Source organism: Xenopus laevis, chromosome 7L (genome assembly GCF_017654675.1).
Source record: "Xenopus laevis strain J_2021 chromosome 7L, Xenopus_laevis_v10.1, whole genome shotgun sequence".
NCBI lineage: Eukaryota > Metazoa > Chordata > Amphibia > Anura > Pipidae > Xenopus > Xenopus laevis.
In genome coordinates, this window is record NC_054383.1 from 130,147,017 (window position 1) to 130,173,908 (window position 26,892).

A 26,892-nucleotide genomic window follows, 5' to 3' on the forward strand; every position below is an offset into this window, starting at 1 on the left:
CTGGTAGAATCCTCCGAGGCCATCAAGATACTGGAGAACGTTTCTTCTAATTCTGGTAGAATCCTCTGAGGCCATCAAGATACTGGTGAAAGTTCCTTCTAATTCTGGTAAAATCCTCTGAGGCCATCAAGATAATGAAGAACATTCCTTTTAATTCTGGTAGAATTCTTTGAGGTCATCAAGTTACTGGAGAATGTTCCTTCTAATTCTGGTAGTTCAGGGAGACTGAGCATACTGTAGGACATTCCATCTCTCTGTGCTATGGGGAAATACAGTACATTCTTGGCAAGGTTTCCCTTTAGACTTTGGTTTGGCCAAGGCAGAACATGTGATACAAGGGATAGCAAAGGCGCGACCTATCTGGTTTGGCATCAGTTACAGGATTAAGACTGTGGCTATATCCTTGTTTTGTATGATAGTGTATCACTGTATGATTAGATCCGGGGACATCTGGCCTTCACTTAGCCCCATCCTCCTATGTTGTTGCTGTAAGTCCATCCTGGCATTGAACCAGCCAAATTATCTGAAAAACTAATAAGCTCTGTGAGACAATTCTGTTACCCGCATGGTATCATGTTATCTACGATAGGCCTTTTCTTTGCACTTGGAGTTTACTTTGCAATCACAAACCAGCCTGATACTTTACACTGTTATGCAAGTGGGAATAGAGATTGATCCATGTCGGCAAACAATAGAGCAAACAGCACTGATGATAAGATAGTACTACTTGTATCAGTCCCATAATAATCTGACTCAGTCTGCTGCTTACTTAAGGATATAATATTCCCCTTGGACACAACCTGCTTTGTTGTCACAGCTGTTGCCTTCGAGAAACCCATGTGTATGAAGATCTATGTATATACAGGTATGGGACCTGTTATCCAGAATGCTTAGGACCTGGGGTTTTCCAGAAAATGGATTTTTACATAATTTAGAAATTTTAATTTACCATAAGTCTACTAGAAAATCATGTGAACATTAAATAAACCCAATAGGCTGGTTTTGCTTCCAATAAGGATTAATTATATCTAAGTTGGGATCAAGTACAAGCTACTGTTTTATTATTACACAGAAAAAGGAAATCATTTTTAAACATTTGGATATTTGGATAAAATGGAGCCTATGGGAGATGGCCTTTCCATAATTTGGAGCTTTCTGGATAACGGGTTTCCGGGTAACCAATCCCATACCTGTATAAGGGTTCATTTACTATAAAGAAGTTATTGCCATTACAAAGAATACAGGTAGATCACACACAGTATAGTCCAATATATGTGGTACAGGTATGGGATCCATTATCCTGAAACCTGTTATCCAGAAAGATCCAAATTATGGAAAGGCCATCTACCATAGACTCCATTTTATCCAAATAATCCGAGTTTTAAAAAATTATTTCCTTTTTCTGTGTAATAATAAAACAGTAACTTCTACTTGATCCCAACTAAGATATAATTAATCCTTATTGGAAGCAAAACCAGCCTATTGGCTTTATTTAAAGATTATATGACTTTTTAGTAGATTTAAGGTATGAAGATCCAAATTACGGAAATATCCGTTAGCTGGAAAGACCGGGTCCCAACCATTCTGGATAACAGGTCCCATACCTGTACAAGAAAGCTGGGAGAAAATATCTAAGTTTTTAAAACATAAATAGGGATTTATTCATTTTCATGAAACCCAAGGAAAAAAATTGGGAATAAACACAATGGTGTTTTTTTTGTGATGAAAAAGTTTCTCTTAACGGCTACCATATTTATGAAAATAAATAAATAAATAAATAAATAAATAAATAAATATCGTACTCCTCCACCCTTATTTAAAATTGTATTTCACAATATTAAAGGGCCAGTTTACTTTAAATCTTAAAAGGGGTTGTTCACCTTTAAATTAACTTTTAGTGTGATGTAGAGAGGGATATTCTGAAGCAATTTGCAGCTGTTTTTCATTTTTTATTATTTCTGATTTTTGAGTTATTTGGCTTTTTATTTATTCAGCAGCTCTCCAGTTTCAGCAGTCTGGTTGCTTGGGTATAAATTACCCTAGCAACCATGCATTGATTGGAATAAGAGACTGGAATATGAATAGGAGAGGGACTGAATAGAAAGATGAATATTCAAAAGAAGCAATAACAATAACAAGGGGCCGATTCACTAACTTCGAGTGACGGATTCAAAGTAAAAAAACTTCGAATTTCAAAGTGTTTTTTGGGCTACTTCGACCATCGAATGGGCTACTACGACCTTCGACTACGACTTCGAATCGAACTATTCGAACTAAAAATCGTTCGACTATTCAACCATTCGATAGTCGAAGTACTGTCTCTTTAAGAAAAAACTTCGACCCCATAGTTCGCCATCTAAAAGCTACCGAACTCAATGTTAGCCTATGGGGAAGGACCCCATAGGCTTTCCTAAGTTTTTTTGATCAAAGGATAATCCTTCGATCGTTGGATTAAAATCCTTTGAATCGTTCGATTCCAAGGATTTTATCGTTTCATCGAAGGAATAATTCTTCGATCGTTCGATCGCACTATTTTCGCTAAAAACCTTCGACTTCGATATTCGAAGTCGAAGGATTTTAATTCTCAGTCGAATATCGAGGGTTAATTAACCCTCGATATTCAACCCTTTGTGAATCGGCCCCTAAATGTGTAGCCTTTTGTTTATTAGATGGGAGGTCAGTGACCCCTGTTTTAAAGCTGTCAAAAGCGTCAGAAGAACAAGGCAAATAATTAAAGAACTATAGTAATGAAATACCAATTAAAAAGTTGCTTAGAATTAGCCATTCTACATTAGCCTGATGAATGCTAAATGCTGAATGCTCGGATGAACATTAACAGACCCTCGGGCATTCATAAACAAGCACTCTCAGTTATGGACACACTGTTTATACAGAGGGAAGGACATCAGAGGAGCCAGACATTTCTGCAGGCTGCCCTTATAAATCCAAAAACGCCAAAAAGGAGAATAAAATGAATTTACTCTACTGCTTTTACCACAAAAAAAAGATTGCTCAAGTATAATCTGAGGAACGAAAGTGTCCAAAAATATACATCCTATTTTTGGGGAAGGGCTTTCCCTGCCATATTTAGATCTCCAGCTGTAAATAGAATGTCATGCGGTGGCTTTTCCAGCCCGGTCACTAATAATACGCATGGTGACAGTGAAAGCTTCATGTGGACAGGGGATGGGTGTTGAGTTTTTTGGAAAGGGTTTCCAACCTACCCTGTGGCTTTTCTGATGAGCCATTGCCATGGGATGGACATACTCACAACACTTTAAGAGTCATTTACCAACATAAATAGAGTTTGCAATTCTGCAATTGTTTTAGCCAAAATTCTAAATTTCACCCCATAATTCCAGTAGTGCTCCGAGCTGCATCCACCACAGATGCAATTGCTCTTGCTTGTGTAGCATTTTCAGAGACGGGTCACCTTACTTTTGGAGCATGCATTTAAACCATCTCCAATTGCATCAGGTTCACTGGATGTCATTCTGGTGCACCTGTTGGCACCTATTGGCCGGCAGTAATGCCAGGGATATCCAGCCTTTATAGGCTTAGATGTGCAGGATGGATGCATTGGAAATGCCTTAATGAATTGTGTCAGCAGGGTGGAACTGGGCTGGTGGGACAACAAGGAAAAAACCCGATGGGCCCCGCCCTGGTGGGCCCTGCCTGCCCAGACCTGCTGGTGCTCCCCCAGGCCACTGATCTCCCTGCACTAAAGGTAGGTTTAATTTATGCAGGCTCAGGGAAGGGCAAGGTTGGGTGAGGGTGACCCCTCATGCCATCACCATTGCTTTTAAGATTACCCAAATGCAGATGTAAATGACCTCTGTTGCTATGAACAATGCTAAGCTCCTGATCTCAACTAGTGGTCAAGCCAGCAGCAATAGGCCACAGTGCTATAGATCTCTGCAACTTGTCTCAGTGGGTTCAGTTGGGATATCAGACGCAAAATCCCAGGGTTCCTCTGCTGATGCACCTTTAGGTCCACTACTGCACTCACTTTTCAGGCTACATAAGATAGGACAGGTTAGTTGCCAGTGTAGCCCTGGTCTAAAACAATTTATTTGACTCAGGCATAACAATAATAATAAGAAGAAAAGGTTCCAAGGTAAATTTGGAAGCAAATGAGTGTCCCAAAATAACCTTGTGCGCAAAAGATGATCTTGGGAGATGTTTATGGTCTCTAGGTCCCAGCAGCAAGGTAAAAGTCAATCAACCATATCCCTGTCATCCAACGGCTTTATTATTGTTTTTATTTCATCAGTATAAGATACTAAGTAACCGGACAAATCAATAGTCTTGTTATGAATTGGTTCTTTTTTTCCCAATCAAAGTCTAGTGTATAGTGTATGTCTATAAAATATATTCTGTGGAAACCCTCAAGGTATTAAACCATAGCATAAAGTTAAAAGAGATATTATCATTGTAATAACTGTAGGGAAGCCAAGTGGTTCTGGTTCTGCTACCTTGTAGCAGGAAGGTTCCTCAGTTGGCCGAGGGTTCTTGGGATTCGTTTCTATATTGGAAGGGAGCACGTAACCAAGGGTGGAAGTGCTGGGAGTCCCAGTATCAAGCTTTGGACTCTAAAGAGACCATAATACTTAGAGAAGTTTGGGGGCTGGGACCCTGTAAGCGAGGACACTCATAAAATCTTTGAGTAAGACAAGGGAGATAAGGGGGATAGCAAGAGCAGTATTTGGCTTCACCGAGGAGTAGCAGTCCAAAGCGAAATCAACCTAGCGGTAGCGACTACAGAATAGGACAGAGGTCTAGGAGACTAGTATTGTCCCTGAACTGAAGATGATCCTTTATATGGAGTTGCACATAAGTGGCGAGACTAATCCTTCACAAGAAGAGTATTGGAGCCTTTGTAAAACATCTTTCCCTTTGCAATACCACTCACTGTTATATAATATAGAAACAGAGGGAAGACAGAAGGAAAGAGAAGAAAGAAAGGACAAATAGATTAAAGGTGATTCTGACCCAAGAACTACAGTTGCAGATTACTTTAGCAAGAATATAGCAACCCTGTCTTGTCCATTACAACAACTCCATCTCTCACGGAAAGCGCAAGCCTTTCCAGACTAGAGTTAGTAACACTCGGGATATTAAATCATTGCACAAATATGAGGATATAAATAAATGGTGATGCTTCATTGACCCCCTCCCTTTTTTTTAAGTCCAACATATCTAAGGACACTGGCCTTAGTAATTTGCTCCCACTTATATAAATATTTATACAGAGAAGGAATGCATGTCTACATGCAGAATTGTGGGGATGCAGTACTTTAAGGGACCCTGATAAAATAATAAAAATGTTTTAATATATATATATTTTTAAGAGATATCTGCATTGATTTGTGGTTCTATTCTGGAGAGTGAGTCAATTTATTGTTCTAGCTGACGACATTTCCATACTTGTGTATTTGCATTTATACAGCAAATCACTCCCGTTATAAAGTAGGACTATGGCTATTAAAGGCTCTATGCAATGGTTTATAGTACCTCTAACAGACACATTTGGATTGAGGTGAGCGAGAATCAGATTCCCCAGTGCCGATACTTTCTGAATTCCCAGGATTTAGCGTTGCATGAGTTCATTCGTTGACCATCATTTGGGTTCATGGTCTTTTATGAAAGCATTACTTTAGATAAATGGATAAACTACAGACACAAAGAAGAATTAGAAGAGGAATTCTGCAGTCAACTGAGTCACGGGCACATAGTACATGGGGCACTAATTTATGGAGCAATTTGGGAAATACTGTTATGGCACATACCCCTATTCTTTCTATTTCTACATATGATAATTTCCCATCTGGATGAGATGCAGTGAAACATACAGGACCAAGACTAAACAAAAATGAAAAACACCAATTTGTCTTAGGATAGGGTGTAAAATTTAAAAACAAAAACATTCTGATTTGCCACCGTTTTGTTCAATTTCCACCTTGACCCAAGTGTATTAAATGACCTTTACTTAAACAGGTTGTTTGCCTTTTAATGAACATTTAGGATGATGTAGAGAGTGACATTCTTAGGCAATTTGCAATTGGTTTTCATTTTTTTATTATTTGTGGTTTTTGAGTTATTAAGCTTTTTATTCAGCAGCTCTCCAGTTTGCAATTTCAGCCATCTGGTTGCTAAAACCCAACCATGCATTGTTTTGAAGATCGGAATATGAATAGGAGAGGCCTTAATAGAAAGATGAGTAATAAAAATAATACATGATGGAGCCTTACAGAGCATTTGTTTTTACACGGGGGTCATTTGAAAGCTGTAAAGAGTCAGCAGAAGAAGGTAAAAAATTCAAAAACTATAAAAAAGAAAAAAAGAAGACCAATTGAAAAGTTACTTATGGTGGCCATACACTATAAGATCTGCTCATTTCACAAGGTCACCAAACGAGCGGATCTTAACCCGATATGCCCACTAACGGCTGGGCATTATCGGATGAATCCGCAGGGCCGAATCGATCAAACTATAGAATTACAATACTACGTATGGGCTCCGTCAATTAGATGATGTGGTCCTGGATCGTACAAAAAATCAAACTTGACTGATCGATATCTGGACCCGTCGGGAGCCCCCACACATGGGCAGATAAGATGCCGAATCAGTCTAAAGGATCATATCGGCAGCTTTAATCTTTAGAATTAGCCATTCTATAATATACCAAAACGTGACTTAAAGATGAACCACCCCTTTAACGCCTTGGGAGTAAAGATACTGAAACAGTTATCAGGTGTATTTATTAATTATGTGCTTGGGTTTTAAGAATAAACAATACAAATACATTTATCCCTACCATTTCCCATCCCACATTAGTCTCTAAATATTACGTTATCCGGAAACCTGTTATCCAGAAAGCTCCGGATTACAGAACGGCCGTCTCCCATTTTATCCAAGTAATCCAAATTTTGAAAAACGATTTAATTTTTCTGTGTAATAAAACCGTAGCTTGTACATGACCCAAACTAAGATATAATGAATCCTTATTGTAAGCAGAACCCGTTTATTTAATGTTGACATCATTTTCTAGTAGATTTAAAGTATGATGATCCAAATTACAGAAAGATCCGTTATCCAGAAAGCCCAAGGTCCCGATCATTCTGAATAACAGGTCCCATACCTGTGTATCAGTCTCTAAATATTTAGCACTATAATAACAGACACCCCCCCAACAATTACCCTTGACCTGACAATCAGTACCCATACTTATGCACACACTCAAATTTTCCAAAATAAAATAAAGTATAAAGTTTAATGAAGAGTCTATAATCACCTTTGCCTTCAGTCCAGGAGTGGAAAACCAAATCTTTTTGGAGCCTAAGGATTCCAGGGACCACATCAAGTCCAAAATAAAAAGTAAAATAAAGCACCTTCACATCCCAAGCTGCTCCTTTTAAGGGGGTTCTTGGATAAAGTGAGTATATATATTTAAATCTCAATTCTTCTTCTTGTCCTGTACAGCCTGTAATTAGGGGATAAGAGCCCTTTATCCAATAAACCTTATAAAGCGTGAGAGCTGTATAAGAGATGAGACTAGAGGAGGATGCTGTGAGCTGACTCTGGCACCACAATCTCTCTGCTCCTCCGCTCAGCTAAACAAACTTACACAAGAGCCGGTCACGTGGCTCCCCATCCTCTGCGAGAAGCAGAAATGAAGCCAACTGATGCACCAATATTTCTTTTAGACGGCAAATATACAGAGGAGGAAGGGAACGAAGAACAAAGGAGAAAAAAAAAAAAATACAGGAACCTCACCGGAAGATTATCACATATTTCACGAGAAAGAATCAAAATTAAACAAATCTGGGAAATACTGAGTGACGAGGGTTGGCAGGGAGTAAGGGCAAGCAAACACGGCTTTTATCTCAAGCATAAAATGATTGAATTACTTGCACTGCTACTTAAAGCACAGCAAGTGACAAAAGTGAGACAATCAGTCCCCTATTTATATAGTGAATAAAGTACCCCCTATTGTAAAATATAAGGATATTATAAATCACCAAGGAGTTCCATGACCATATAAAACCACGAGGCCGGGTGATTTTATATAGCTCATGGAACTCTGAGGCGACTTCTAATATTCTCATATTTTCCAACAAGGGGTACTTTATTTATTATAATACACAAGTTTTAGTGAGTCATGTGACAAAAATGACTACTTACTGTTTATAACTGATGACATCACTAATCACCATTTATAAGGATATCATTTAGAAGATATTCATGGCTTTTGTGTATTATAAAGCTATAACTTCTACAGGAGTATTTTCATCCTGACACTGATTTCTGCTCAGCCCAGCTTCACACACTTTCCTCTGGCTGGATAAGAACAGTGGCATAAATGGAAACGGCCGGACTCCCTACACACAGTTTGGCCACCTTTATATTGTTACATCAATTTGGGAACACAACCTTAAAGGGATACTGTCATGGGAAAAAACATTTTTTTCAAAATGAATCAGTTAATAGTGCTGCTCCAGCAGAATTTTGCTCTGAAATCCATTTCTCGAAAGAGCAAACAGATTTTTTTATATTCAATTTTGAAATCTGACATGGGGCTAGACATATTGTCAATTTCCCAGCTGCCCCCAGTCATGTGACTTGTGCTCTGATAAACTTCAATCACTCTTTACTGCTGTACTGCAAGTTGGAGTGATATCACCCCCTCCCTTTGCCCCCAGCAGCCAAACAAAAGAACAATGGGAAGGTAACCAGATAGCAGCACCCTAACTCAAGATAACAGCTGCCTGGTAGATCTAAGAACAGCACTCAATAGTAAAAACCCATGTCTCACTGAGACACATTAAAGGGATTCTGTCATCGGAAAACATGTTTTTTTCAAAACGCATCAGTTAATAGTGCTACTCCAGCAGAATTCTGCACTGAAATTCATTTCTCAAAAGAGCAAACAGATTTTTTTATATTCAATTTTGAAATCTGACATGGGGCTAGACATATTGTCAATTTCCCAGCTGCCCCTGGTCATGTGACTTGTGCCTGCACTTTAGGAGAGAAATGCTTTCTGGCAGGCTGCTGTTTTTCCTTCTCAATGTAACTGAATGTGTCTTAGTGGGACATAGGTTTTTACTATTGAGTGTTGTTCTTAGATCTACCAGGCAGTTGTTATCTTGTGTCAAGGAACTGCTATCTGGTTACCTTCCCATTGTTCTTTTGTTTGGCTGCTGGGGGGGAAGGGAGGAGGGTGATATCACTCCAACTTGCAGTACAGCAGTAAAGAGTGATTGAAGTTTATCAGAGCACTAGTCACATGACTTGGGGCAGCTGGGAAATTGACAATATGTCTAGCCCCATGTCAGATTTAAAAATTGAATATAGAAAAATCTGTTTGCTCTTTTGAGAAATGGATTTCAGTGCAGAAATCTGCTGGAGTAGCACTATTAACTGATGCGTTTTGAAAAAAACATGTTTTCCGATGACAGGATCCCTTTAACAATCGGAACTCCTGCAGATGAGGAGAAGCTGCTGCCTCCTCTTCATTTCTTTCTAGGCTGATGCACCAAGCTCTGACCAACATGATCCACTGGCATGTTCCAATGAACTGACCGATATCCATGGTTCAATGATATTTTTTATGGTTGCCCCACCATGCTCATATTGAAAAATGTATGTATGTATGTATAGTTTTATTTGTATAATGAAAACAATAAATCAGTATTAAAAACAAGGGGTCACTGCATTAACAAGTAACAATTAGTTTATTATTAGAAATACAATTCACATAAATATAAAATATAATTTCAAAACAGATCAAGTGCTAAGGGTATGTGCAATGATGTTTATGTAGATGTGGTTTGGAAATGCCTGGAATAAAAATAACTTTACGGGATGGCTGAAAGTAGTTTACATGGACATGGACCCCTGGAAATTAGAGATGGGCAAATTTGTCCTGTTTTGCTGCGCCACAAATTCACAACAGTTCCGAAGCCGGCGACATTTGATGCACATTAAAGTCAATGGGCGTCTGTTTAATTGTCGCGTCTTAACTGTCGCGGGCATCAAAACATTTTTGATGCCGGTGAATTTTTGCTGGAGAATTTTCACAGATTAAGTGCTCAGTGTCAAGGAAACAAAAGGCTAGAGGACCCTACCCCATGGGGCTTGCATTCTAAATGGGAGGGTAACTTACAGACACAATTCGGTGGGGTATTAAAGTGCTGTAGGTTACAGTGGGTGACACTGCCATTTAAGTGCCAGTTCCCAGTTCAGGAGTTATCCAGGTGCTCCCAGAGGTAGTCTTTGAGTTTCGTTTTGAAAACATTGAAGGAGGATTCTCTTCTGAGAGATTAAGGAATGGTATTCCAAATATAAGGGTATAACACGGGAAACAGAAGTAGTAGTGAGGGGTGCAACCAAGCAGTTGCTCTGAGAGGAGTGGAGGTTTCAGCCAGGAAAATGTAGAGAAACAAGAGATGAGATGTAGTTAGGTGGAATGAAGTTATTCTTTGTTTATAGGAAGCCATGATAAGGACTTCAGTAGGGGACGAACATTTTGGATGAGAGGAGGATGATTCTGGTAGTAGTGTTTAATACAGACTCAGGAGTGATTGGAGATAGGGAATCCAGTTAGTAGAAGGTTACAGTAATCTAGTCGGGGTAGGATGAGGGCTTGCATGAGTGTCTTGGCCGTAGCAGGTGAAAGAAAGGGACAGATTTTGGCAACATTACTTAAGAAAAAGTGACAGGTTTTGACAGTGGTGTTGATATGATCAGAGAAGGAGAGAGAGGAGTCAAAAATTACCCCCAGACAGTGTGCTGAGTTGACAGGATTAATGAGCCATCAATAGAGATAGTAAATAGGGGAGTAGGCTTAGGTGAGAAGATGATGAGTTTAGTTTTTGTTAGGTTGAATTTGAGGTGGCGCTGGTTCATCCAGTTGGAGATTGCTAGGAGGCAGTTAGAGATTTGAGCCTCTGTTTCAGCTGTTAATGAAGGGGTGGATAAATATATTTGGGTATCATCAGCATACAGATGATAATTAAAGCCAAATGATCGAATGAGATCTCCCCAAGACAGAGTGTACAGTGAGAACAACAACAGACCAAGTACAGAGCCTTACAGTAACCCTACAATTAGGGGCAAATTTATCAAGGGTTGAATTTCGAATTAAAAAAATTCGAAATTCGAATTCAAAAAGACCAACCGAAATTAAGTCTAAGGTTTTTTTTGGGTCACATAGGTCCGTTTTCGATCGAATAGGTCCGTATTCGGCCGAATTCGAATCGAAGGAATAGCGCATTCAATCGAATTCGATTCAAAGTTTTTCCCCAAAAAAACGTTGATTTTTCAAAGTCCACTAATTAACTCCAAACAGGTTCTCGGAGGTCCCCCATAGACTAAAACAGCAATTTGGCAGTTTTTAGATGGCGAATAAGGGGCCTTGCCCTAAACATGTAGTGTGACTTTGGATATTCATTCCCCATTCTAACCCTTTATCGGCAGGTTTTAGATGGCGAATGGTCGAAGTCTAATTTTTAAAGAGACAGTACATGCTAAATTTCGATATTTGAATTTTCTAATTTTTTGCCAATTCAAATCGAATTTTGACTATTCCCTAGTCGAAGTACACAAAAAATAGCTCGGAATTTAAATTTTTTTCATTCGAAAATTCACCTCAACCTTTGATAAATCTGCCCCTAAGTGGAACTGGAGATGAGTCATTAAATAGAGTTATGTTGTTGTGGGACAAATCCAAGTCAGCAACTTTGACTGCAATTTTCTTTATTGGGGAGTAGAGATACCTCTCTATCTCTACTCCCCAATAAACTCCCCAACAAAGAAAATTGCTGTCAAATTTGCAGCCTTGGATTTGTCCCACAACAACATAACTCTATTTAATGACTCAATTTGGGATATCAAGAACAGGATAACCGGTGGGACAAGCTGATAAGAATAATTGATGAGCCGCAACTGCTTTTTATTTGAACTGGAGATGAGGTTTTGTTAGCATAGGAGACAGTGAATGATCAGTTAGAAAAGTAAGAAGAAAGCCAAGATGCAGCCTAGTTACAGATGCCAAGCGAATACAGAATCTGAATCAGGAGAGAGTGGACAACCGTATCAAATGCAGATGATGGGTCAAGGAGGAGAAGGATGGAGAAGTGACCTTTGGCTTTGGCAATCTGAAGATCATTTGTAACTCTGCACAAAGCAGTCTTGGTAGAGTGACCAGGCCGAAAACCAGATTGCAGAGGGTCCAACAGATCATGGGTGTGTAGAAAGTTGGTAATACGGAAGAACACATTATGTTTTAGGAGTTTAGAAGTGGTAGAATTTTGACAGGATGATAATTTGACAGACAGGATGGGTCAAGCGTGGCCTTTTTAAGAAGGGAAGGTTCCAGAAGCTAGAGAAGAATTGACGATGTGAGGAAATGGTGGCGTAAGCTCTGCAACACAGTGTTTGAGCAGAAAAGAAGGCATAGGGCCATGGGGGCAATTTGTGAAATGCTCTGTTTCATATGATTTTATTGGTACATATATGAGCAGCTTTAGGTGTATTGAGAAAGTAAGAATCATTGAGGAGATGGTATGAAGAAACTTCATTTATACTGTAGATTGTCCCCCCCCCCCTTAGAGAAGACACTTACCTGAACTACAAGCCAAGATGAAGCATGCAGTATCATTTATTTGGAGCTTGTTTTAAGTTGCCCTTGTTTTATGGCTGAAATTGGGTTATAAACACATCAGGCAGACAACAAGTAACTTTAAAGCCCAAAAATAATGGGAGAACTCTCACCTCTGAATGAAGGGCCTTCCAAATATATAGCAATAGAACCTTCCAAACATGTTCTAAACAAGTTCCAAACATGTTCCAAACAAGTTCATGGCATGAGATGAAGAGGGATTTGTGGGAACTAAAGTCGAGTAACAACCACAGTTGTTTACACTTCCTCTCTGTCCTCGGATCACTCTCTGCTGAGGTTATGCCAGGAAATCATGTTATTCCCAGTTGATAATGCTATCTCCTTTCTACTTGAGGTTACATGTAAGTCATGTTTTTCCAATTAAACCTGGGCTTGTTTAATCACCTGCTGAGATGTTCTCCAATGTGGGGGTTGAGCTCACTGACTGACGTATAAAAAGTCAATAGTAGCAAACGTTATTGCATATGAAATAAGTTGCCTTCTGTTTTTGAGAATAGGATCTCACAATCAGAACAATGAAGTGAGCCTGTCCCACCTTAGAGCACCAGGCTGTCGAAACCAAAAAATCCTTTTGCACCATGAGCCTTGACCTTCCCATGGATTCCCAGATTTGGGTCAGATGGTTTGACTGGTTTCAACCTGACTTTCTGACTGTCAAGGTGTGCATGGCACCTTGAGGAGGGGGGGAATAGTGTCAGCAGATGTCCTGTATCTGGATCACAATACTGAAAGGGGATCTAAACCCAAAAATTAACTGAGGAACAGACAACCAATTTAGGACTGGAACTAGGGGTAGGCATCATGCCTCAGGCATAGCTTTGGTTGCAGCTGGAGGTGGATTAAGAGAAAATGTGGAGATGGACAGGGTAGAATAAGTGGTGGCATAAGGGCCGTTGCAATAAAAGCAACTGGGGGTAGAAAAGCAAGGATGCTGGGCCAAGAATATTGCCTTAGGCTCTGCTGTTCTATGTTCAAATCAATACAATGCAGACAATACCCCTTAAAATGTGCCTCATCTTGATGGATGAATTGGGTATTGATGGGAGTCTCAACTCATTTTCACTTACAGCTGGGTAACCCTAAGGACAGAGACACACACGGTACTTTCTCCTCTGGCATAGATTTGGCACGGGTCAGCCCATCCTCCTTACACTGGGTGGGATTCAGTATGGATTTTCACCCTGTATTCCCAATTCTGGAAAGGACAGGATTGTTGTGTAAAACACTGCCCTCAGGTTGGCTTGAGTATGCACAAATTATTGTTCTTGTTTCCCATATGAGTTGTTTGTACAGTGCATGACTAATATGCATACCTACCTTAGATGAGATAAGGAAGGCCATACCAGAGAAACTGTCAATAAACAAATAATTAATAGTTGCCAGGAACAATGAAAATCACTTCTTACAAAGAGGCAGCTGGGGTATGTGCAATGATGTTTTTGTAGATGTGGTTTGGAAATGCATGGGATAAAAACAACTTTATGGGATGGCTGAAAGTAGTTTACATGGACATGGACCCCTGGAAATTAGTGATGGGCAAATTTGTTTTGCCACAAATTCACAACAGTTCCGAAGCCGGCAACATTTGATGCACATTAAAGTCAATGGGCGTCTGTTTAATTGTCGCGTCTTAACTGTCGGGGGCGTTAAAATTTTTTTGATGCTGGCGAATTTTCGCTGATTAAGTGCTCAGTGTCAAGGAGACAAAAGGATGGAGGACCCTACTCCATGGGGCTTGCAATCTAAATGGGAGGGTAACTTACAGACACAATTCAGAGGGGTATTAAAGCACTGTAGGTTACAGTGGGTGACACTGCCATTTAAGTGCCAGTTCCCAGTTCAGGTGTTATCCAGGTGCTCCCAGAGGTAGTCTTTGAGTTTCGTTTTAAAAACACTGAAGGAGGATTCTCTCAGGAGAGATTCAGGAATGGTATTCCAAACATAGGGAACAGCAAGACAGAAGTGTTTGACACGGGAAACAGCAGTAGTAGTGGGGGGTGCAACAAAGCGGTTGCTCTGAGAGGAGTGGAGGTTTCGGTCAGGTTACAGTTGTAACATCATAATACTCAATATGGTCAAAGTATGGGGACACCTCCCTGCCCAGCAATCATCTCTAAACCAAGAATATTAATTTAATGGTGGTCCTCTTTTTGCTGCTATGACATCCTTTGCTATTGTTTCTTTTAGAAAACTTTTTCATGACTTGTTACTGGTGGGATTTAATTCCAACTATCCATAACAGTATCAGTCAAGTAGGCACTGGTGTTTGGGATCAGGCCTGGCTCACTTTGGCATTAAAAATGCTTCCCACAGGTTGAGTATAGTTAAGTTCTTCCACTCCCGGTTTCTGGAAACCAATTTGTTCATAGTGCCGAGAGACTGGCGAATTGCTAATGTGGTGCCTCTATTCAAAAAAGGATCCTGTTCTCAGCCTCAAAACTATAGGCCAGTTAGTCTGACGTCAGTGGTAGGAAAGCTTTTCGAAGGGTTAATAAAGGATAAGATACTGGACTTCATAGAAAATCATAATACTATGAGTTTGTGCCAGCATGGTTTTATGCGTAATAGATCTTGCCAGACTAACTTAATTTCTTTTTATGAGAATGTAAGTAGAGACCTCGATTCTGGGATGGCAGTGGATGTGATTTACTTAGACTTTGCTAAAGCATTTGATACAGTGCCACACAAAAGGTTACTGGTTAAATTAAGGAATGTTGGCCTGGAACATAGTATTTGTACCTGGATAGAGAACTGGCTAAAAGATAGACTACAAAAAGTGGTGGTAAAGGGAACATTTTCTAATTGGACCAGTGTTGTTAGTGGAGTACCGCAGGGCTCTGTACTAGGTCCCTTGCTTTTCAACTTGTTTATTAATGACCTGGAGGTGGGCATTGAAAGTACTGTTTCTATTTTTGCAGATGATACTAAATTGTGCAGAACTATAGGTTCCATGCAGGATGCTGCCACTTTGCAGAGTGATTTGTCTAAGTTGGAAAACTGGGCAGCAAACTGGAAAATGAGGTTCAATGTTGATAAATGCAGGTTATGCACTTTGGCAAAAATAATATAAATGCAAGTTATACACTAAATGGCAGTGTGTTGGGAGTTTCCTTAAATGAGAAGGATCTTGGGGTCTTTGTAGATAACACGTTGTCTAATTCTGGGCAGTGTCATTCTGTGGCTACTAAAGCAAATAAAGTTCTGTCTTGTATAAAAAAGGGCATTAACTCAAGGGATGAAAACATAATTATGCCTCTTTATAGGTCCCTGGTAAGGCCTCATCTGGAGTATGGGGGCAGTTTTGGACTCCAGTCCTTAAGAGGGATATAAATGAGCTGGAGAGAGTGCAGAGACTAAGTGCAACTAAACTGGTTAGAGGGAGGGAAGACTTAAATTATGAGGGTAGACTGTCAAGGTTGGGGTTGTTTTCTCTGGAAAAAAGGCGCTTGCGAGGGGACATGATTACACTTTACAAGTACATTAGAGGACATTATAGTCAAATAGCAGGGGACCTTTTTACCCATAAAGTGGATCACCGTACCAGAGGCCTCCCCTTTAGACTAGAAGAAAAGAACTTTCATTTGAAGCAACGTAGGGAGTTCTTCACAGTCAGGACAGTGAGGTTGTGGAATGCACTGCCGGGTGATGTTGTGATGCTGATTCAGTTAATGACTATAAGAATGGCTTGGATGATTTTTTGGACAGACATAATACAAAGGCTATTGTGATACTAAGCTCTATAGTTAATATAGGTATGGGTATATAGAATTTAATTAAAAGTAGGGAGGGGTGTGTGTATGGATGCTGGGTTTTCATTTGGAGGGGTTGAACTTGATGGACTTTGTCTTTTTTCAACCCAATTTAACTATGTAACTATGTAACTATGTAAGGGGTTTCTATAGAGATGAAGGTGTGAGTCCTTCAGGCTAGGATTGGTATTGTGCCAATAGTAAAAAATGGGTGACTGAAGGTTTAGGCACAAGATCAGGGTGGTGCAGTTGAAGAATCAGGGTCTAGTAGGAGTGGGAGAAGAACCAGTGAACATGAACAAGGACAGGAACAAGGAGAGGACTAAGTAGGTACAGGGGAAAGAACAAAGGTAGGACAAAAGCAGGATCAAGATTCAAAGCAATGAATAGAGAGCTAGGGACATGTCACAGTGCTCAGGTGCAGAGAGCATTGCTCAAGCATGGGAAGCATGGGAAACCCTGATTGGCTGCTGGGGTGATGTGAAAAAGCCTGGTAAACAGGTGGAAGGGAGAATAAATGGGAGATGAGCACTTGCTGGCTGCTCTCCTGGCCCAGTGTTTATGGAGAGCAGCCAATAAACAGGAGGTCCTGGGTTTGAGCCCCAGCAGAGCCTGACAATTGAATTATTACCCATCTTAAACAGGAACATTCCCTTCCCAAACTGTTCAACAAAGCTCTACATTGTTAAGAATGTCATTGTATGAAGTGTCTTTAGTACACAGCTTCAGCAATAACAAGGGTTGTCCAGTTACATTTGGCCATATAGTGTATAAAACCTAAGGTTTTGGATGGATGTCCGATTAAAATCCTCCTAAAACTGATAGAAACTCTTAGGGGCCTTTTTACTAACGTTTGAATTTCTTTCTTTTTTTTCTTCACATATCGGATTGTTTCTCTGAAAATTAGTTTTTTTTAGCATTTCTCTAAATCCAAAAAATACAAGATTCATGAAGCGTAAAAGCCATGAATAAAAGTAATCGAGGACCTATTGAAATCAATTGGCTCTGTGCTGATCCTATTGGACCTTATTTTTAACCATTCAGACTTTTAGAGGTTTTCTGATGTTTCTTTTTGCTAGTAATTGTCCGAAAAACATCTATCTTGAATCTAGAGGTTTTTCGTCATTTTATTTGGATTTTTTTAGAATTTTTTTCATTATATTTGGATCTTTTAATAAATTGCAAGGGATTTGTGGTTTCAAAAACTTCTAAAACCACTGAAATGAGACTGTTGATAAATGGGCCTCTTAAATGTCACAATTGCAGCTGTGACATCACTCAGCGGTGATATTGGATCTGGATTTCATATTTGCTAAACCCAATCAGCAATGTCCCTCATTAGCTCAGACACCTATTAATTGAGGGGGAGCAGAATGACAGCTGCTCCACATTATAACCGTATTCATCTTTCATTTGAGTGTAATGTTGGAAAACATCCATGTATTTTGTTTTTCAAAACTTTTCGAAGAGATGGATAACAATGTCACATCATACCTGGTGATGTCAGATCTGTTAAATGTCATTTTTAGCAACTTTATTTCCTGTAATTGGCGATAGTTGTTTTTCATTAGTCAGTTCCTCTTTCTTAGAGTCGCTGTGGACAAATCTTCATCCTTTCTGAGTACTGAGGTTTTAAATGGAACTATGAACGGAAAGCGTTTGATGGATTTATGAGATCTGCAACTTGGTTGTTTCTGTTGCCTTGACTACCAATTAAATGCCATTTGAGTGAGACCTAACTGGCCAATAGCTTTAAAGGTCTCGTAAGTGGCAATTAAAAGTGCAGCTTCATAGAACCTGTTGCTTTTGTAACACTTTGCTTTTTTGTATCTCATTGTTTACATATATATATCTCCTAGGTGCTTAAGGTTGATGTTGTAGCAATGATAACCATGTTGTGATGCGGCCAATCTGATTAACCAATCAGATGTTTGCTTTGAGTATTACTGCATCGGACCACTAAAGGTTCATTTAGGAACACCTCCCATATCTAATTAATGCATTGCTGCCAAAAAGAGTCAAGTGTGTATTCATGTCAGCAGCTACAGGTCTCTGTGCCCTTCAACCGTCATTTATTGCACTTTGCACCCCAGATTGGTTGCAGATTGGTTGCTAGGAACTACTAGACGTTCCCTTTCTCATGGAATTCATTTTTTTATTCATTTAGCCCAATCAGCCATCCAGCTGTGTTTTAAAGAATATCTAGCAGTGCTGGGGTACTATAAACCCCATCTTGGAGGACTATTACAATATGTATTCTGTCTCAATCACACTGTATTAAGCCTCCAAGATGGGCGCCCAATTCTGTCTAGGCGAGCAAATAGGTATTTAAGCCACAACTTTTTAATCTGTCACACCCAACCATGGTTAGCAATGCATTCTCCAATTTATGGTTTTGTTACTTTTAGGGTTAAGATAAGGGGGTCCTTCCTCCAGCTTTGTGTCTGTAGCACACAATACAAACATTAACATACTGTGAGTACTTAATGGAGTGCAGCCTGCCCAAAGCCAGGGTTGGACTGGGCCAGTGGAATATTGGGAAAAAAACCAGGATGGCCCCAGCCTTTATGGGCTCTGCCAGCTGAGACCCGCTCCCTGTAGTTGCTGTCATCGCTCAACCACCTGTTTCGAGCCGCCCATCTGCAGCAGTAGGAAGGAGCACAAAGTAGGCAAAATGCATGTGTCGCTGAGTGAGCAGGGGAGACGGAAACCAGGACGAGGACCACTGATGTCGCAAGAGGGGCCCTTCAGATTGTAGGTCTGGTGGGCCCAGAAGACCCCAGTCCAATGCTGCCCAAAGCTCTCACTTATCTCCCAACAACCCAAGGGATTTGGCCTGTGCAATTGCAAGAGCCGCACCCCTATTGTACAACAAACAGAGGAGCATTATCCAACATACTTTGTATTGACCCTACACAGTTCAGGTATTATCAGCTTCTTCCTGGGAATATGGGGCATAAATATTTCACTTGATCCATGGAGGCAGCGAGATTAGAAGAAAGAAGCCACCATCTACCTTGTTTGCAGATCTTGGGTACTAATCCATCTTAAAATAGATTGCTTTTTCTTCATTTGCCAGCTGCCATGCATGATGCAGCCTGAGACGCAACTCCCTGCATTTCTACAGTGGATCTGAAAGAGCAGTGCCCCCTCTGCCATATAGGCTAGGAGTAGGACCTATTATGAATCGCAATCTAGACATGAGGGATAATTTACTATGACTCCAGACGCAACTATTATGGGTAAAAAGAAACGTGGATTTGCATCCCAATTTGGCACTTTGCACATTTCATCTGGTTAGTAAATAATGAGCAATAGTCAACTTCTGTCCCCTTAAATAGTTTATCAAATATCACCCTCTAGTGGTTCAAATAAAGGAAGAGAGAGAGAGAGAGAGATAGACACACATACAGATAGAGAGACAGACAAATAGATTGGAGCAGAAGAATGGGGATTAGACTGCCAATTACAAGGCTTGGGCAGAATAAATAGAGATAGATAGAGAGAGAGAGAGAGAGAGAGAGAGAGAGAGAGACAGAGAGAGAGAGAGAGAGAGAGAGAGAGAGAGAGAGAGAGATGATAGAGCTGGGCCCCCTTAGCTCATAACAAGGTTACAGATATATAGAAACATTGGGGTAACAGTCACCCTGCTATAGTTCCAGGGTTACCCAGGGCACAAATAAGCACTCATCCCAAATCTCCCCAAAACTGGCCTTCAGACTGGACCCCCTTAGCTCATAACAAAGTTACAGATATATAAAATCAATGGGGTAACAGTCACCCTGTAATAGTTCCAGGGGTACCCAGGGCACAAATAAGCACTCACCCCAAATATCCCCAAAACTTGCCCTCAGGCGGGCCCCCTTAGCTCATAACAAGGTTACAGGTATGTAGAGACATTGGGGTAACAGTCACACTGCTATAGTTCCAGGGGTGCCCAGGGTACAAATAAGCTCTCACCCCAAATATCCTCCTAACTGGCCTTCATCCTGGGCCCCTTAGCTCATAACAAGGTTACAGATATATAGAAACCTTGGAGGAACAGTCACCCTGCTATAGTTCCAGGGGTACCCAGGGCACAAATAAACACTCACCCCAAATCTCCCCCTAACTGACCTTCAGACTGGGCCCCCTTAGCTCATAACAAGGTTACAGATATATAGAAACATTGGGGTAACAATCACCCTGCTATATAGTTCCAGGGGTACCCAGGGCACAAATAAACACTCACCCCAAATCTCCGCCTAACTGGCCTTCAGGCTGGGCCCCCTTAGCTCATAACAAGGTTACAGATATATAGAAACATTGGGGTAACAGTCACCCTGCTATAGTTCCAGGGGTACCCAGGGCACAAATAATCACTCACCCCAAATCTCCCCATAAATAGCCTTCGGGCTGGGCCCCCTTAGCTCATACCAAGGTTACAGATATATAGAAACATTGGGATGTCATCCTGCTATAGTTCCAGGGGTACACAGGGCACAAATAAGAATGTACCCCAAATCTCCCCTTAACTGGCCTTCAGCCTGAGCGCCCGTAGCTCATTTCAAGGTAACAGATATATAGAAACATTTGGGTAACAGTTACTCTGCTACCCAGGGCACCAAAAAACACTCACCCCCAAATCTCAGGCTATTGGCATTCAACAGTATGGGATTCCTGATATTTTTTGGAGCAAAAAAAACTCACGTACCATTGTAAATTCTGCCATATTTTTATGCAGATTAGATTTCCCTTCAAAGAACAGGAAACCAAATTTGCTGTTACTCATCATATTCTAGTTGTGTGGATATCTAAGAAATACATTTTATTTGGGTTACTTTGCTTCCTGCCACAATGCTGTTCTCGGTGACAATAAACAGGCTTTCCAGTTACAAAATGTGTTTGTGATCTGTTGACTTTACAATTTCAGAGATAATATACCGTATATACTCGAGTATAAGCCGTCCCGAGTATAAGCCGAGGTACCTAATTTTACCTCCAAAAACTGGGAAAGCTTATTGACTCGAGTATAAGCCGAGGGTGAGAAATGCAGCAGCTTCTGGTAAGTTTCAATCAAAAAATTGAGGGTTTCTGCTCCCATTGGAGGTGCCGGTGTCTCGTTTTTGGATGCCGGCGACCAATCTTGGATGCCGGCGGCCATTCTTGGACGCCGGCGAATATTCTTGGAGACTATTCTTGGACGCCGGTGACTATTCTTGGACGCCGGCGACTATTCTTAGGCGCCGGCGACTATTCTTAGACGCCGGCAGCCATTTTTGCGCTTGACTCGAGTATAAGCCGAGGTAGAGTTTTTCAGCATATTTTGGGGGCTGAAAAACTCGGCTTATACTCGAGTATATACAGTAATTGCTCACAAGTCTGGGTCCCTTCTACGTTATTTCTTGGGCACAAAGTCATTGGCTTGGTCTGCTACTCTGTAATTCGGTCACACAGAATATCTTGCTTTCTTAGAATCCATGGAAGTTGTACTTAACTGTCATATCCTAAACCTTTTCTGTGTCGCAGTCTAAACACCAAGCCATCAGGTTCTTCATGATCCTTCTTGCAGAGTTGAAGCCAGTTATTGACCCTATGGGCAACAAAGCTTGTCCTGTTCATGATGTAAAGCAAACCTTCCAAATGCATCTTTTGGTATGAGACAGAACAGAAGTAAAACATGATTGGGTCTAAAAAGGCATTAAATGTGCTAAAGAGAAGAGCATGCATTCTCCATGGAGGGTTGCCACCTTGAATACATCCCACCACGTGTGACACATTGTAAGGCATAAAACAAAGTATAAAGTTTATCATTGTTACAGTTAATAACCCAATCGCTCTGAGTTTTCTCTTCCTACTGATGAGGGGTTGTGTTACCATAATCTGGACAAAGTTGATACTACAGAAGGCAGTCACCAGAAATGGGATACAGAAGAGGAGAAAGAACACCTCTAATTGGATAGGTAGAAGAAACTGAAGTTGGACTGGGGAGAACTGGTTATAGCAAATGGAGACATTGGTTTTATTTGCTTCTTCAGGAGCCAGATGATCGACTATATAAATGATACTACAGTGTGCGGTGCCAAGGATCCAGATCCAGATACTTCCAACTATTAAATATAATGGTTTCATGAAAAGCTTGTACTTGAAAGGGTAACCAACAGCCACTCTACACTTATTGCTATATCTCTCTACACTTATTGCTGCCAGCAAATAGGATTTAACGTAGATGCTGGTGTAATAAACACAATGGGTTAAGGGGCAGAAGTAATATGGCATGAGCCATTTCATCCCAGAAGCTGCTTCCGCCATGAGGAATGGGAGAAAAGCCAGGAGAACCAGGTCAGATATGGTCAAGTTGAACAACAGGATGTCAACTGAGATGAGCTTCTGTCTGAATTTTCTAATGAATGTAACAAAGGCCAAGATATTTAGGGGGAACCCAGATACAAAAGTTATAATATACACGGTCAAAGGAAGGCATTGTCCAATGTGCCACATATCTTTCCTCTGCAAATGGATTCTGGTGTAGAGGAACAGGAGAACAAAGGCAGCAGATGTCTCTCAATGTATTCTTCTGGCTGAAGTCTCTTGCTCACTGCAGAAAAACAAACACAAATGCAGGGTAAAAGTAACAGTATAGGATGAATTATTTGTTTATGTCAAAGATGGTCCTTCTCTGCTTCTGAGTAAACATTCTCAAAAACTAGATCTCCACCCAAAACCTTTCTGCATAGTAAAAATGGCAAATCTATCAGATCTGATGATTCTACCTATCTACATGGGATTTTAGGATGAGTGTTCTTAAAAGGTGTCATCGAAACTACAATTATGTAACCTTGCCCCTGCGTCTTCATTTACCTCTGGATTGACGCTCCTTTCCTAAGTTCCAGTGTTTCCTGTTGGAATTCTCCAATGAACTTGATGTAAATTATATCATTGGTGTGACCTTTATAAAATTCTTGGGGTTTGTCAAAAGTTTTGGGAGTGCAGATTTTCCCCATTGTGGCCCTTTTTGAATTCTAAAATCTGTGATCTTGAAAATTAAAGACGGGGGTGGGGTTAGGGATAACGTAACAATGTGACCTTGTATCATTTAGAATCTAGACGTTTTTTATTATTCATATATTCTGCTGACAAATGATACAAACCTGTGTGCTTGGTTCGTATTATCCAGAAATCCAGAAGTATCATATTTTATAGTATTTTGATGACTTGAATTGGTACCTTTCAATGATTTTTATTTTATTCACCACCATAAAACGACATTTTAGAATAGTTTAGGGGAAATAGAATATAAGTAGTAGTAGTAGAGGTACAAAAAGCTGAGATCAACAGAAAAATGACCCGGTTTTCCATCTTCAACCACGGACTAGCACAAACTGGACATTCATGTAGCAGATGATGTAGTTTAAAAGTAATTTTTTTTATTAAGGAAAAAACATCTGAAAAATAGCATTCAGACAGAGCCCAGAGTCATAGGAGAATGGAGTTGATCTTGTCTTCATTTTTCTTTGGAAACAATTGCATGCCGAAGAGAGCAGCTTAATCATTAAATAGATAATATGTTAAAGTCTCATTAGGTGAGAGGACAAACAAAGGATGTTTGTTCAGTTTTTAATCTAATCTTTTATTTGTGAGTCGTTAACCTTATAGATATGTTTTTTTTCCTGCTGCAGTTATGCCAGTCATACTGTGAGTCCTGGACTGATTTCCCTTGTCGTACCATCTAATTCTATCAGGATTGAGGGATGTGAAATGCCCAACTACTCACTTGGGTAACATTCTGTAGAATCTTACCCAAGTGAGCAGTTGGGCATTCCACATCCCTCAATCCTATTATTATTCCTTTATATCAGTCGGTAGAGCTATCTTCAGAGATGATATTGTTTCTTGTTAGCACTTACCTGTTCTTCATAATCCATCCAGCAGGTCATCGATGGGACCCTTATCCTCGGTGAACGTATGCCCATTATATAAATCCCAATATATACACAGCAGCTAGCTTTCATGCAGACATTTCTGTGATCCCTTTAGGCAGCCCGGGAGGTCGTTGGACTGGACTGTATTACATACTTGGTTTTGGTTTTAGAGCCTGTTGGAAAATTTAAACTACACTGAAGTACCTGAAACACAGTTTATCCAATAGCTGGTGTCATAGCAACTGATCAACACATTTTGGGTCCGGCAACAACAGATGCAAATCATATTTACCACGAAAGAAATGCAATTTAGCAACTACCCAGAAACACACACCTTGCTTTGTAATCTTTGTCAACAAAGAAAACTAGTCCAAGAACTACAGAAGCCCTATTCACTGATGTTACACAGTGACTCTAGCTGCTAACATGGAACCCTGAGCCAACAATCCTTACTTCCAAAAAACTGCAAAAAAAATCTCATAATCATATTTAAGAAATTTGATGATTACAAAGGAAGGGCAAGGACCGGTGATATCATTGTGTCATCCATATGGTGTCTACTTGCCATCTTTATATGAGGTATTTGCTCAATGGAATAGCTGAACTCATCAGTGATTACTTCAGGGAATCAATATGGGGATATGGGAATTTATGACCTGAATGGAGGTTCCAAATCATCCTGAAGCTCATCATGGAAGAACTTTATTTCCAAAAATGACATGGTAATAGTTGAGGCATCTCCCAGAAACGTTCATTTGCTCTTAGTTGTTCAGATAACTCAAATCTCATCAGCAAATATACTATAGTAGGGTTTTGGTAGGGTGTTCATTAAGAACCAATTCAGATATATAGTGAATAAAGTACCCCCTTTTGTAAAATATAAGGATATTATAAGTTACCGAGGAGTTTCATGACCATATAAAAGTACGAGGCCGAAGGCCGAGTGTTTTTATACAGGTCAGGAAACTCCGAGGTAACTTCTAATATCCTCATATTTTGCAACTGGGGGTACTTTATTTATTATAATACACAAGTTTCGGTGAGTCATGTGACAGAAATGACATCAGAACTCACCGTTTATAACTGATGACATCAGAACTGTTTATAAGGATATAATTTACAGGATATTCATGGCTTTTGTGTATTATAAGTGGTTATTAACTGGACCAAACAATCAGCTTTTCGAGATATGGATCAGATTAGGGAACTAGCTTATAACAAGTTTGTAAACATATATGAATCAGCCATAGTTACAAGAATATGTAGGACACCAAAATGCGATCATTGGACACAATTCTCTTTCTGACCTCCAAGATGTATTTTTAAGGACTATTTGGAGAGCAAATTAACATTCTCCCCTGGCCTTCAGGCTGTTCCCCACAAGTTAATTACAGCACTTTGGAAACAACTGACTTTAGTTTTGTCCCAGAATGGCATATATGTTCTACTGACAATGCAGTAATTGTACATTTTGTGCATGCAGTGTTTAAATTATAGAGGGAGGAGGTTTATCTAGATGAAGACAAAGTATGTACTTGCACTATGTACATATAAATACCATGTATATTTTTCTCATCACTGCATCACACAGCTTGGGTCAGCATATATCTGTTTAAAGACAAATCTGTAAGGCCCTTGTGGAGCATTTGGGCATTTATAAAGCTTTTGCTTTAGGATAAATATTGAATCATTGGTTATTTCTTTCCATACTTTACTACTATGCTAATAGTACATTAGGGGGTGCTTAGAAGTCATAGATACCCACTAATAAAAATTAGTATTTCCGTGGCAGTAGTTTCTTTTTATGAGCCCTTTAAAGGAGAACTAAACCCTAAAAATAAATATGGCTTAAAATGCCACATTTTATATACTGAATTTATTGCACCATACTAAAGTTTCACCTTGTCAATAGCAGCAATGATCCAGGACTTCAAACTTATCACAGGGGGTCACCATCTTGGAAAGTGTCTGTGACACTCACATGCTCAGTGGACTCTGAGCAGCTGTTGAGAAGCTAAGCTTAGGGGTCGTAGCAAATAATCGCAAATCAGGCTGCATTCATTGGTCATGTTCCTGGTGACTTCTAGCTAGCTGGATTGCCCAGGGCAGCTGGAAGTTGTGCAGTGGTTTCAAACTTATTATGAATTTCTGTGAATAAAGACATTTGGAAGCATATCTATAAAACTGCCCACTGGGCTTGCCCTCAGACATATCAGATAGTAACAGAAACTGCCCAGCATTGATATTTCTAAATAAAAATTGGGGATGCTGTTGGATGAGCTATTTATTACTAGAGTAATACATTATGATAATATTGATATCTTTTGACTTGCCATGGTAGCCTGGTAGATAAGATTGGATACTAAAGGCCATTGTATGATGTGTTTCCTTGTTTTGCATAAGGCAAATGTACAATTTTCTTCGAGTCACAGGGCTTCATTGTTCTCTTGAATACACATAACAAAGTCATTTCATATAAGTAGAACTCAGGCAGTAGACAATTATATCTCCATCTCCCGTACAACTAAATGTGTCCATTGTGGTTTCCAATTTGATG

At 40.0% G+C, this 26,892-nt stretch overlaps 1 protein-coding gene across 1 annotated transcript; it reads right to left on the reverse strand.

Moving 5' to 3' along the window:
• Positions 1–21,906: 21,906 nt before the first annotated feature.
• Positions 21,907–23,417, reverse strand: LOC108695951 (free fatty acid receptor 2). The gene is made up of 2 exons (XM_018224898.1): positions 23,275–23,417; positions 21,907–22,936 (listed from the first exon to the last, which is right to left on the reverse strand). Exons 1-2 carry the CDS (start codon positions 23,415–23,417, stop codon positions 21,907–21,909), a joined length of 1,173 nt encoding a protein of 390 aa, XP_018080387.1.
• Between the last annotated feature and the right edge of the window lie 3,475 nt (positions 23,418–26,892).